Source organism: Vulpes vulpes, chromosome 14, assembly GCF_048418805.1.
Source record: "Vulpes vulpes isolate BD-2025 chromosome 14, VulVul3, whole genome shotgun sequence".
In the NCBI taxonomy this organism is placed as follows: domain Eukaryota; kingdom Metazoa; phylum Chordata; class Mammalia; order Carnivora; family Canidae; genus Vulpes; species Vulpes vulpes.
This window is the reverse complement of record NC_132793.1, coordinates 14,973,971-14,986,025: the sequence shown is the minus strand read 5'-3', so window position 1 is coordinate 14,986,025 and position 12,055 is coordinate 14,973,971. Positions and strand designations below refer to the sequence as shown.

Genomic DNA, 12,055 nt, shown 5'->3' with positions numbered 1-12,055 from the left:
AAGAACACTAGATGGAAGTAGGATGAGGGCCTAATGACATAGAGATATCTTTTTGACATCCCCTTTCTGGTTGGTTGGGGTATATCTAGGCAGATCTGTCCACCATCAAATTTGGCTCTTAAGTAGAAGCATGGTTGTGAGCAAGAGACTGAGCAAAATCCTTCATGAGTGTGTCCTCATAGGTCACCCAGAAAAACCAAAGCAGTAATTTAACTTTGGAACTCCTACAACTGAGTAGTAAAAAGGCAAACAAGCCAATACAAAAGGTGGGGGGTGCAAAAAGAATTTAACAAACTCTTCACAAGAGAAAACATATGTATGGCCACAAAGCATATGAAAAGATGCTCAACATCATTTGGGACCAGGGAAATGCAAAATAAAGCCACACACAATAAGATACCACTACATATACCATAAGGCTAAAGCTAAAGTCCACCCCCCCCGCCCCCGCCAAATTAAAAAACAAATGTTGAGCAGGATGTGGATTAACCAGAACTCTCATATATTGTTGGTGCAAGTATAAAGTGATACATTTTGGAAAAAGATCTTGCAGTTACTTTAAAAGTTAAGAATTATCTAGTCTTTGACCACTCCTAAATATTCACTCAAAGGAAATAAACATACATCTACAAAATAACTCCTATGGCCACCTACTTCATAACAGCTAAAGACTTGAAAGAGTTCAGGTGTTCATCCCCAGGAGAATGGATAAACTAAGGTATATTCATATAATATGAAACCACACAGCAATAAAAAGAAACTGCTGATACACACAAGAACAGGGATGATTCTCAGAAACATTCTTCCTATGCAAGAAGTCTTACACGAGAAAATAACATACCATATGATGGTTTCACTGACATGAACTTCTAGAACAGACTCGTATTTTGTGGAGAAAAATCAGAATAGTGGTTGCCTCTGGAAGGTAGGAGGGACAGGGATTGGCTGTCAAGGGGCATTAACCAAATTTCTGGGGTTTTAAGAATGCTCTATAAATCGACAGAACTTTGGGTTACACAAACTTGTGTGTGGTGTATGCTTTGTCAGACTCCGTGAATATGCACTTCGGAGTTGTGCATTTCATCGTCCGTGAATTTTACACCAAAACGTAAACAAACATTAAGCTTTATTTAATGACATACATGCTGAAATATCTAGGGGAGAGGTGTACTTATGTCTGCAGTTTACCTGGAGACATCCGAGGAATTGAGGGACTTAACAGACCAGTCTGTGATAAAGCAAGTATAGTAAAATGTTAATGCAGGAAGTGATGGGGAAATAGGTGTTCATTGTAACAGGTGTTCATTCAACTTTGTTGTACGTGTGACATTTTTTTTTCCCCTAATAAAGGGGCCAGTTATTTGAGGGTTTTACAGGAAAGCTCTGCACCAGGCTTAGGACTGAGCAAACGGACACACCAGAAACTGTGGGATTGAAACCCACCAGCCCTGCCATGTGACCTCGCAAAACACGTTTTCAGTCTTTTTCCTGTTTTCCTTTTTCCAGTCTTGTTTCAATTACCACATTGGCACGGCGGCAGTCGGTATTAAGCACTTTTTTTAAAAAAAGATTTTATTTATTCATTCATGAGAGACGTAGAGAGAGGCAGAGACACAGGCAGAGGGAGAAGCAGGCTCCCTGCAGGGAGCCCGACGCGGGACTCGAACCCGGGACTCGAACCCAGGACCCGGTCTCACGCCCAGAGCCCAAGGCAGACGCCCGACGGCTGAGCCACCCAGGCGTCCCTATTAAGCGCATTCTAATGCATAGGAGTACCCCAAGTGGAGAGTCCTCGGTCCGGCCCTCGGTCCTGCCATAAACCCCCCGCCCCCCGCGCCCCCTCAGACCCACCAGCCCCAAAGGCTCCAGGTGGCCGCCGCTCCGGGAGCCTCGCCCCGGCTTCCCGGATGGCACCGGAAGTCATTTCTCGTGCGCTCTTCCTATTGGACGTCGGCTTTCGTGGGGGCGGGCACCACGGGCGGGCGGAAGCAGCCGCAGGCATGGCGGCGGCCCGCTTGCGGCTCGTGTGGCTCGCGCCGCTGCTCCTGGGGCTGGTGGACGGGGGCCGAGCAGAGCCCCCACGAGATACGCTGCGGGAGGAGCTCGTTATCACCCCGCTGCCTTCCGGGGACGTAGCCGCCACATTCCAGTTCCGCACGCGCTGGGATTCGGACCTGCAGCGAGAAGAAGGTCGGAGGATGCGGCATCTCCTCGGTGGCTCCTGCTGGGAGGCGGGCTGGAGGCCAGCCCTGGGCGGTGGAGGCTGGTACCTGAGAGGGGCTCTGGCCCCGGGGCTTGGAGCCCGACAAACTGGCTCTGCGGGGAAAGATGGGATAGTTATTGAGAACCCGTCCTCCAGGATCATCCCTCACCTGCTCCCCTTTTCCCAGTGTCTCATTATAGGCTATTTCCCAAGGCCCTGGGGCAGTTGATCTCCAAGTATTCTCTACGAGAGCTGCACTTGTCATTCACTCAAGGCTTCTGGAGGACTCGGTACTGGGGGCCACCCTTCCTGCAGGCCCCATCAGGTGCAGAGCTCTGGGTCTGGTTCCAAGACACCGTCACGGAGTGAGTGCCCCCCCTGGGGCCTGTTGCAGGTCACGGAGGGAATGTGGCAGTGGCCGGCGTTGTCATCCTGCCACTGCTCCTTGGGGAGGGGGGGCAGCAGTTCCAGCAGACAGCGACTCCATGGGGGCATCGGAAGTGAGAAATGACATTACTACCCGGTGGCATTCCTTACATTGATGTTTTTCGCTTCCCTTAATACTTTGAGACCTGAGGTAGCACCTGCATGTATCTACAGACAGATAAATAATTTGAAGCTCATTTGGGTGTAAGACAGTAGAAGTCTGTGGCAAATTGGGTAAAATTTAAAAATCTCAGGGGCACCTGGGTGGATCAGTGGTTGAGCATCTGCCTTCCGCTCAGGGCATGATCCCGGGGTCCTGGGATCGAGTCCCGCATCAGGTTCCCCGCCCCCCCAGCCTGCTTCTCCCTCTGCCTGTGTCTCTGCCTCTCTCTCTCCGTCTCATGAATATGTAAATACAACCTTTTAAAAAATAAAAAGACATTCACTCATGTAATAATAATAATAATGATAATGATGATGATGGGACCATGAAGGCCAAACAAAACCTCTGTGGGCTAGAATTGGCCCACAGGATCCCAGATCTCCCCATTAGAGGAATAGGTCTTGTTTGGGAGAGGGACAGGTTTAGGTACTACTGTTGTACCACAATTTCCTCTTAATCTCACTATGAGAAGTCAGTATCATAAGCATGATTTTAAAGAGGGGAATGGGATAGGGAGTGGTGGAGACCGGTAGCGGGCTAGAGAGCTTGAGAGGACAGCTGCCACTCACCCCTAGTGGATTGTTGCCATGTGGGAATAGAGGCTTAACTGTTGTCAGATACTCCCATTTTCAAGAGATGCCAGAAATCTGGATTTTAGTGTGGTAATTGGCAAATATGGATATCAGTAAGTAATTTCAAAATGTAAGAAATGCTATATGGGTCAGTGTTGTGCACACCAAATGAAATGTGATTATGGCTTGTGTAGGCTTGCTTTATTTATTTATTTTTTTAAGATTTATTTATTCATGAGAGACACAGAGAGAGAGGCAGAGACACAGGCAGAGGGAGAAGCAGGCTCCCTGTAGGGAGCCTGATGCAGGACTCCATCCCGGATCCTGGGATCAGGCCTTGAGCTGAAGGCAGACACTCAACCGCTAAGCCACCCAGGTGTCCCTGGGTAGAGCTTTCAGGCTTAATGATTAGAGCAATTGAAAAGCTCTGAATAGCAGATTATTGAAAAATCCCAGGACAACACTAAGATGATATCAAATGAGGCACAAGCCCTGACTTCCAGATTTGCTTTTCTTTCTTGCCTGAACTTTGGCTCTTTTGCTTTTTTACCCCCGTCTGCCTTGTTGTCACTGTCTCCCCCCAGCTCATAATTGCCTGTGATGTGGAGCTGGTGGTGTTTAGAATTTTGGTTTTATGCTTTTTGTTATTGATATGGAGAGCAAATCTATTGTGACATTTCTCTTTCTAATTTAATTCGTTGTTTTTGTAGGGTCCTAGAATGGTTGTTTTCCCTTGTTCAGTAAGCCTTTATGGATGTAGGACTTCCTACTCTGAGGGTGGAACCAGGACTTACTTGCATGCCCAGGGTGTTCGCAGGGAAGTACGTGGGTTTGTCTAGCTGGGCACACCTCATGGTGGATCAGCGGGCTAATCTCAGCCTCTGAAAATGTGGGGCACTTTACATGGTGTTGTGGGATATACCTAGGAGACCCAGACTTGTTCCATCTCCCCTGGTTGGTCACAGCCTAGCTGAGAAAAGATGCTTAGAACAAGATGCCACTACCTAGCCATGTCCCTGGAGGGACCTCGTGAGAGGCTCAGGTAGTCAGAACCTTGGCAGCACAGGAGGGAACTGTGGTTGTAGAGGGCAGGAAAGACTTTCTGGAGGAGGTAACCTCTTTGAAGGTGGGCAGAGAGGGGTGAGTAGGGCATTCCCAGGCGAGAGGAAGAGTCACCTGAGTAGTAGAGACCTGTGGGGCTGCTGGGATGTCCAGAAGAGAGTGAGGAAGAAAGGGTGGGTAGGGCAAGACTCAGGAGGCAACTGAGCAGGGCAGTGGTACCATGGCAGCTCCATTAGCTGGTCAGTTTTTTGGTTCAGTAGCCAAGTGCAGGCTTGGAGGGAGGGAGCCCCATGATAGTAAGTGGGTTTTTGTCTCCATCCAGCGTGGATAAATCTTGGAAGGAGCTCAGTAATGTCCTCTCGGGGATCTTCTGTGCCTCCTTGAACTTCATCGACTCTACCAACACGGTCACTCCTACTGCCTCCTTCAAACCCCTGGGGCTGGCCAATGGTGAGATAGCCCTGTGGCCCTCTCCTTCTTCTTCTTGCCCCAACTTTTGCCTCCTTTCTCTTCAGCTTCCTCCTTCTTCAACTGGGCTGGATCCTGGGTATGCAGGCCCCAGAGGAAGGCTTCCTGAGACTGTGCTGTCTCTGCGTTGCCTTCCAGGGAGAGGAGGGGTCCCAACCCAAGCTGGGACTGTTAGGGTGGTGGTACTGGAGAGTTGCATGGCCAGCAGGAGGGGGTTACCCCATCTCTGGAGTGTGGGTCCTGAAGAGTTGGGCCACAGGGCCCACCCCAGACAGACTTGTGTCTTGCCCAGGCACTGATCATTATTTCCTACGCTACGCGGTGCTGCCACGAGAGGTGGTCTGCACTGAGAACCTCACCCCGTGGAAGAAGCTCTTGCCCTGTAGTTCCAAGGTGAGGCCAGAGTGCTCTGGATGTGTGGGAGCTCTGGACAGTGGGGTTGGTGCGTGCTCCTTCACCACCTGACCACCAGGGTGTGTTTACCGTTCACCTCTGCCCCCTGTGCAGGTGTCCCACAGTGTAGGGCACCAACCTTTCACCTCTTCCTGCTTCCTCCAGGCAGGCCTGTCTGTGCTGTTGAAGGCTGATCGCTTATTCCACACAAGCTACCACTCCCAGGCAGTGCATATTCGTCCTGTTTGCAGAGTAAGTCATGGGGAACAGGGGTGGGCGCTATCCGGGGGCTCCAAGGGAACATGCAGATAAAGCACGTAGCCTAGTGTGTCTTGCGGGCTGAGCTAGCAGTAAGTCTTAGCTGTGCTGATGATCATTTGGGGCATTGGCCACACACCAAGGAAACTGAGTGGTTGCCTGGCAAGCGTTCAGTAAATCTTTGTCATGGAGCATAGCGGTTAAGAACAATAGCTGTGCATGCAACTACCAGGTAAGTCACTCAGCCAGCTTGACCTTGAGCAAATCATTTCATTTCCCTGAGCTTGATTTCCTCGTCTGTCACATGAGAGTAATAGTAGTTATCAGTTCCTATGGGTGTTGGTGGCGGTTTATCCAACTGGTACTTGTAATGCCACTGGCATAGGGTCAAGTGCTCAGTAGTGAATTGTAGTAAATTGATGGGTGGGAAGATACATGATAGACAAGGGATGGGGTCCGGGCAGAAGTCCCTGAGGCTCTGGGGGCTCGGGGTAGGGAGTGATGTGTGCTGACTGTTGCTGTCTGGCCCTCGTGGTAGAATGCACGCTGTACCAGCATCTCCTGGGAGCTGAGGCAGACCCTGTCTGTCGTATATGACGCCTTTGTCACAGGACAGGGGAAGAAAGGTAGGCTGCCTTGGCAACCCACTGGCTACTTACCGTCACTGGTCCCGCCCTATCTATGCAGACTAGGCCTAGTCCTCACCCCCACTCAACCCTCCTCTCTGCTCCTCAGACTGGTCCCTCTTCCGGATGTTCTCTCGAACCCTTACAGAGCCCTGTCCCCTGGCTTCGGAGAGCCGAGTCTATGTGGACGTCACCAGCTATAACCAGGTACCAAGGTCTCAGTCACAATCGCCCTCCCTCCACCCAAAACCAGCCTGCGCCTCTGCTCACTTCTCAGTCCTGCCCTTGTGCCACCAGGACAATGAGACATTGGAGGTTCACCCAACCCCAACCACCACGTACCAGGACGTCACCCTCGGTACCCAGAAGACCTACGCCGTTTATGACTTGCTTGACACAGCTGTGATCAACAACTCCCGTAACCTCAACCTCCAGTTCAAATGGAAGAGCCCTCCAGAGAATGGTAGGTGCGGATGGGCTGCCAGGGCACTGGGCTAAAGAGCTTTCAGTGTTACCGAGGAAAAGTGTAGACAGTCACTGGTTTGAGTTGGGAGGTGCACAGAGCTCGGTGCATGTAAGTACTTAGTAAGTGATAGTAATTCCATCATGCCCTGGGCTGGAAAGACAAGGATGGTTCCGGGATGCAGGCTTCTGAGTTCTGATGGCAAAGCTCTTCCCTGTCTCCTCCCTCGCTGTGGGACCCTGCAAATGGCCGGGGATGTGGGGGGTGAGCACTGACCCTTTCCTTTAGTAGCTCTTAACCATGAACTTGTCTTTGCAGAGGCCCCTCCAGTACCCTTCCTGCATGCCCAGCGATATGTGAGTGGCTACGGGCTACAGAATGGGGAGCTGAACACGCTGCTATACAATACTCACCCATACCGCGCCTTCCCTGTGCTGGTGCTGGACACAGTGCCCTGGTACCTGCGGCTCTATGTGCACACCCTCACCATCACCTCCAAGGGCAAGGAGAACAAGCCAAGTGAGAGCTGACCCCAGGCCCCTGGCACCTCCCCGATCCCATCCTGCTCTCCCTTGACGTCCCCCAGACCTTTACTTCTCAGAGTGATTCCTCAAGTACCTCAGAAACACCATCCAGGCACAGAGACTTTGAAACGTGGAAAGGGTAGCCTCACCATGCCAGATCTGGAAGTAATTTTTTAGGCAAAAGTAATGAAACCATATAGAACTGGTGATTCTTAATAGGACTTCACAAGGGCAGCAGTTTCCTGATCTTTTTACTTCCTTGTTCCATTTTCCCCGGGGCCCTGGGCATGTCCTTTTGTGTGGATTTGTAGGCCTGTAGTGGAGAATGGGTTAGCAGCAAGAAAACGGTATCAGAAAGAAAATAGAGAAAACTGGAGTAGATGTTTTTTGCCTCCTTGGGCAGGGTAAAGAGACATTGTTTTAAATCTTTATTTTTTTTTTCTATTCCTTTTCTGAAGAGGAGCTAATGTTTACTGCGTGCTTTCTGTCGGGTGGCAGGCCTAGCACCAAAGCCCTTGTTGTTTGGAGTGGAGGGAGACTTAACACAGAAGAGTTCTCAGGAGGAGGTTCTTGCATGTCCCAAACACCCAGACTTACTGTCTGTGACCACCCCTGTCATCATCTGCATTTTCAAACCTGGGGCTGTTTTACTACTATTTGTATCCCCTCCAGAATCTCTTCAAACATGTTACCCCTGTATTTTGTAGGCTTTTCTGTTTTGTTTTTTAACCTTTTGCCCTGGAAAGTGTCAAACACACCCATGGGGAAGAGCATGACACACTCCCACGCCCCCAGCCTGCAGTGCCAGCAGCTCTGGCTCCTCCTGGCTCTTGTTTCATGTCTGCCCTTGTTTCGTTTTTCGGTTTTGTTATTTTTCTGCTAGAGTATCTTAAAACTGATCCTAGATACCAGATCTGCCTTTAAATGCTTCAGTCTACGTTTCTAATACCACCTGTCCTTCTCATGCCCGTTGTCTCCAGTGGTGTTAAAAATAACACTTTAGTAGTTGGTTTATTTGAGTTACAATCTAAACAGGGTCCTCACATAGCGTTTGCTTGATAAGCTCTCAAGTTTCTCTCTCTTCATTTTCTTAGAGCAATTTTAGGTTTAGAGAAAAACAGCAGAAAGCAGAGTTCCCTCTCCTGCCACTCAGTTTCCTTATTATTAACATCTTGTATTGAGGTGTTTGCTTTTTTTTTTTTTAATTTTTATTTATTTATGAAAGTCACAGAGAGAGAGAGAGAGAGAGAGAGAAAGAGAGGCAGAGACACAGGCAGAGGGAGAAGCAGGCTCCATGCACCGGGAGCCCGATGTGGGATTCGATCCCAAGTCTCCAGGATCGCGCCCTGGGCCAAAGGCAGGCGCCAAACTGCTGCGCCACCCAGGAATCCCCGAGGTGTTTGCTCTTAAGTGTGACTTAATCTATAACAGTTCTCACTCTTTTTTTTTTTTTTTTTAAATCTGCTTGCTGGAGGAGCTTGGTCATCTGTTGTGTGGAAGGTTCTGTATTCTGAATCTGTCCTTGGGCCTGTGTTTAACACGACCCCTCCCTCCTCTGCACTTCTTGTGTGTTGGCCTTTAGATATAGAAACTCGCTTAGATTCAGGTTCCACATTTTGGCCAGGAAACTTCCAGGTGATTCTGTGACCTTGTTGCATCACAGGTGCCTGCTGTCAGGCGCCCCAGTTTGAGTGATGTGAGGATTAATTAGGTTGGACATGCCCTGGGACAGCCACCCTGGACACATCATCTCCCTTTTCCAAGACCCTCCTCCCCTCCCTGAGCCTGCCTGGCTTCTGTGATCCAGAGCTGAAGGTCTCAAGAGGCAGGGACAAGAGTACAGATCGTTGGACCCCAGCAAGGAGGTGTGGGTGACACTTACCTTTCCCCAGGTTACGTCCACTACCAGCCCGCACAGGACCGGTTGCAGCCACACCTCCTGGAGATGCTGATTCAGCTGCCCGCCAACTCGGCCACTAAGGTCTCCATTCAGTTTGAGCGGGCGCTGCTCAAGTGGACTGAGTACACCCCGGACCCCAACCATGGCTTCTATGTGAGGTGAGCTCCCCTCACAGACTGCCCCCAGCCTCCTGACCCACCCACTGGGCTGCTGGCCCCGGAGGTGAGGGTAGGGAGGAGCCACACACTCGCGGAATGCATGTCTGCTTCTCCACAGCCCATCTGTCCTCAGTGCCCTCGTGCCCAGCATGGTGGCAGCCAAGCCCGTGGACTGGGAGGAGAGTCCCCTCTTCAAGTCCCTGTAAGTGTGGCCTTAGCCGGTCTGCTTTGGGGTGGGCATCTACACAGGTGACCAGATTCCTGCAAGCCAGGTCAGGGATGGATGTCGCCTCTTCTAAAACAATGTACAGAGTTAACTCAATCCCAGTAGAAATCCTAGTGGTCTAGAATATTTATTCTGACCCTATGAAATGATTGTGAAGTGCTTCTAGAAGAAGAAATAGGTGAGAAGAACTATACTTAGAACCTGCCTTTACTCATTATTTCTCTTAATGAATATTTAATTGAGTCACATCAAATCGAATCAAATGCCAGTTCCCTCAGAGAGCACCGGATGTATAACAGGACACAAAGCAGTCTCACCCCTGCCCTGCTCATGTTAAGAGGCTGGAGGGGAGATTCTGGTCCTAGAGTAATGGGATCGGGTGCTGGGGAGTAATCGAGTGGGTTATCCAGGAAGGCTTCTCTGAGGAGACAGCCTTGAGGCTGAGACCAGAGGCTAAGGAAGAAGCAGCCTAGCAAAGGCAGGGCCCTGTTCTCCACCCTCAGCACAAGGCAGTTCTCCTTTGATCAAGTTTATTTGTCATCTTCTGTGTTTCTGTGTCAACCTGAGATGTCTTCTGTCAAAAAGATGTCTTTTGAGCCTGAGAAGGCTTTGTAAACCTTTAGCTCTGTGTATCCAGCTCTGCCAGGAGTGGGGACAAGGTGAGATGGGGAGGAGCATCCGGTCCTGCCTCACTCACCTGTCCTTCCTGACCCCAGGTACCCGGTCTCCGATAGCTCTAGCTACTTCGTGCGCCTCTACACTGAGCCGCTGCTGGTGAACCTGCCCACACCGGACTTCAGCATGCCCTACAACGTCATCTGCCTCACGTGCACAGTGGTGGCTGTGTGCTATGGTTCCTTCTACAATCTCCTTACACGAACCTTCCACATCGAGGAGCCCAGCACGGGTGGCCTGGCCAAATGGCTGGCCAACCTTATCCGGCGTGCCCGTGGTGTCCCCCCGCTGTGAGGTTTGCCCCCTTGACAGCAGGGCTGCTGTTTCTCTCTGGGAGAGGGCTTGTGGTGATCCCAAGGGCTCTTTCTGCCACTTTCTCCAGAATTGGCTTTTGAACCAAACTGCCCCAGGACGAGTCCAGGGCCTAGAGTGCGCTGTCCAATTCAGTAGCCACAAGCCAAATGCGACATTTGAATTTAAATTAAGTTAAATTAAAAATTCATTTCCTCTGCTGTCCTAGCCACATTTCAAGTGCTCAGTAACCAAAAAGTAGTTAGTGGCTACTGTACTGGACATTGTGGGCAAACTTTTTCATCGTTGCAGAAAGTTCTAGGACAGCACTGACCCAGCCATGCTGAAGAACTTGTATCACTTGTGCAGTAGCTGGAACTTACTGGCAGTGGAATAAAAGGTGGCTTCCTTGGTTCTTTGCCTCCTGTCCTTGAGGCCCAGGAAGAGGGGGCTAAGGATTGTTTCCTGGGTACCTACATAAGACTTCCTACACTGCCCCCCAAAATACCCACAAACAAAGCTCCTCTGCCTCCTGCTAAAACTTCCTTCTCTCTTGCTTTCCTCATCTGTGATTCCCAGAACTCCCTGGGTTTGTCTGGGAGGGTTTTTTTTTTTTTTTTTTTTTTTAAGATTTTATTCATTTATACATGAGAGACAGAGAGAGAGAGAGAGAGACAGAGAGAGGCAGGGACACAGGCAGAGGGAGAAGCAGGCACCAGAGGGAGGCTCCATGCAAGGAGCTTAACGTGGGACTCGATCCTGGGACTCCAGGATCACGCCCTGGGCTGAAGGCAGGTGCCAAACTGCTGAGCCACCCAGGGATGCCCTGGGAGGGTTTATATAAGTGTATCCATGACCATGAACCATTCTCTGCCTTTCAGGCCCTGAAAACCTGTCCTCTGTCACTGGGGGTAGAGCTGGAGAGGCAGAAGAGCTCTGTGTGTTGATTTTCTGTGTGGTACATTGGAACCACCTGAGATGCTTGTGAAAATAATAAGAATTCCTGGGTCCAGACACTATGAATTCAATCCATCTGAGTTTAGCCCGCCTTGAGATTTCTATCAGGTTCTTCATGAGTTTGTGTTCTGTGTGGTCCTTAGACCTCCCACAGGCTTTGAGGCCACGTCCAGTGAATCAAGGCCTGCCCCTGCCCACCTTCCCTTCTGGTAATATAATCCTGGATTCCTGTTCCAGGTCCTTAGGCAGATGCCCCACCTCACCATCTTATGTCTCTGCCCTGGCACACTGGGATTAACTGTATATGTATTTGCAGTCTGTTTGTCCCTTCCTTAGCTCTCCCATCATAGTGGTTTGGCTTAGAATGCCCTCTTCCCCCAGCCACACGCTCTCCTCTACTCCCTGGTTCACTTATTATTTATTTATTTATTTATTCATTTATTTATTTATTTAAAGATTTATTTATTTATTTATTTGAGAGAGAGAGAGAGAGAGAAAGTGAGAGCAGGGAAGAGGGAGAGAGAAACCCAAACAGACTCTGGGCTGAGTGCAGAGCCCAATATGGGCCTTGATCTCACAACCCTGAGATAACTACTCAAGCCCAACCGACTGAGCCACCCAGTGCCCCTGCCTGGCTAACTTTTAAAAACAGTTGCGGGACGCCTGGGTGGCTCAGCCAGTTAGGTGTCT

General features: G+C 50.1%; 1 protein-coding gene across 2 annotated transcripts; it reads left to right on the top strand.

Annotated features, from left to right (window-relative positions):
• Nucleotides 1–1,913: 1,913 nt before the first annotated feature.
• PIGT (phosphatidylinositol glycan anchor biosynthesis class T) lies at nt 1,914–10,822 on the top strand. 2 transcript variants are annotated; one of them, XM_025998709.2, is made up of 12 exons: nt 1,914–2,190; nt 2,391–2,568; nt 4,749–4,876; nt 5,187–5,287; nt 5,453–5,539; nt 6,084–6,171; nt 6,281–6,378; nt 6,469–6,634; nt 6,953–7,153; nt 9,051–9,216; nt 9,335–9,418; nt 10,159–10,822. In XM_025998709.2, exons 1-12 carry the CDS (start codon nt 2,001–2,003, stop codon nt 10,409–10,411), a joined length of 1,740 nt encoding a protein of 579 aa, XP_025854494.1. In that variant the 5' UTR covers nt 1,914–2,000; the 3' UTR covers nt 10,412–10,822. The 2 variants fall into 2 exon arrangements, with proteins under 2 accessions (XP_025854494.1, XP_072591848.1); XM_072735747.1 differs by having other exon boundaries at nt 1,988–2,190; nt 2,391–2,851; nt 3,741–4,876.
• Nucleotides 10,823–12,055: the final 1,233 nt, after the last annotated feature.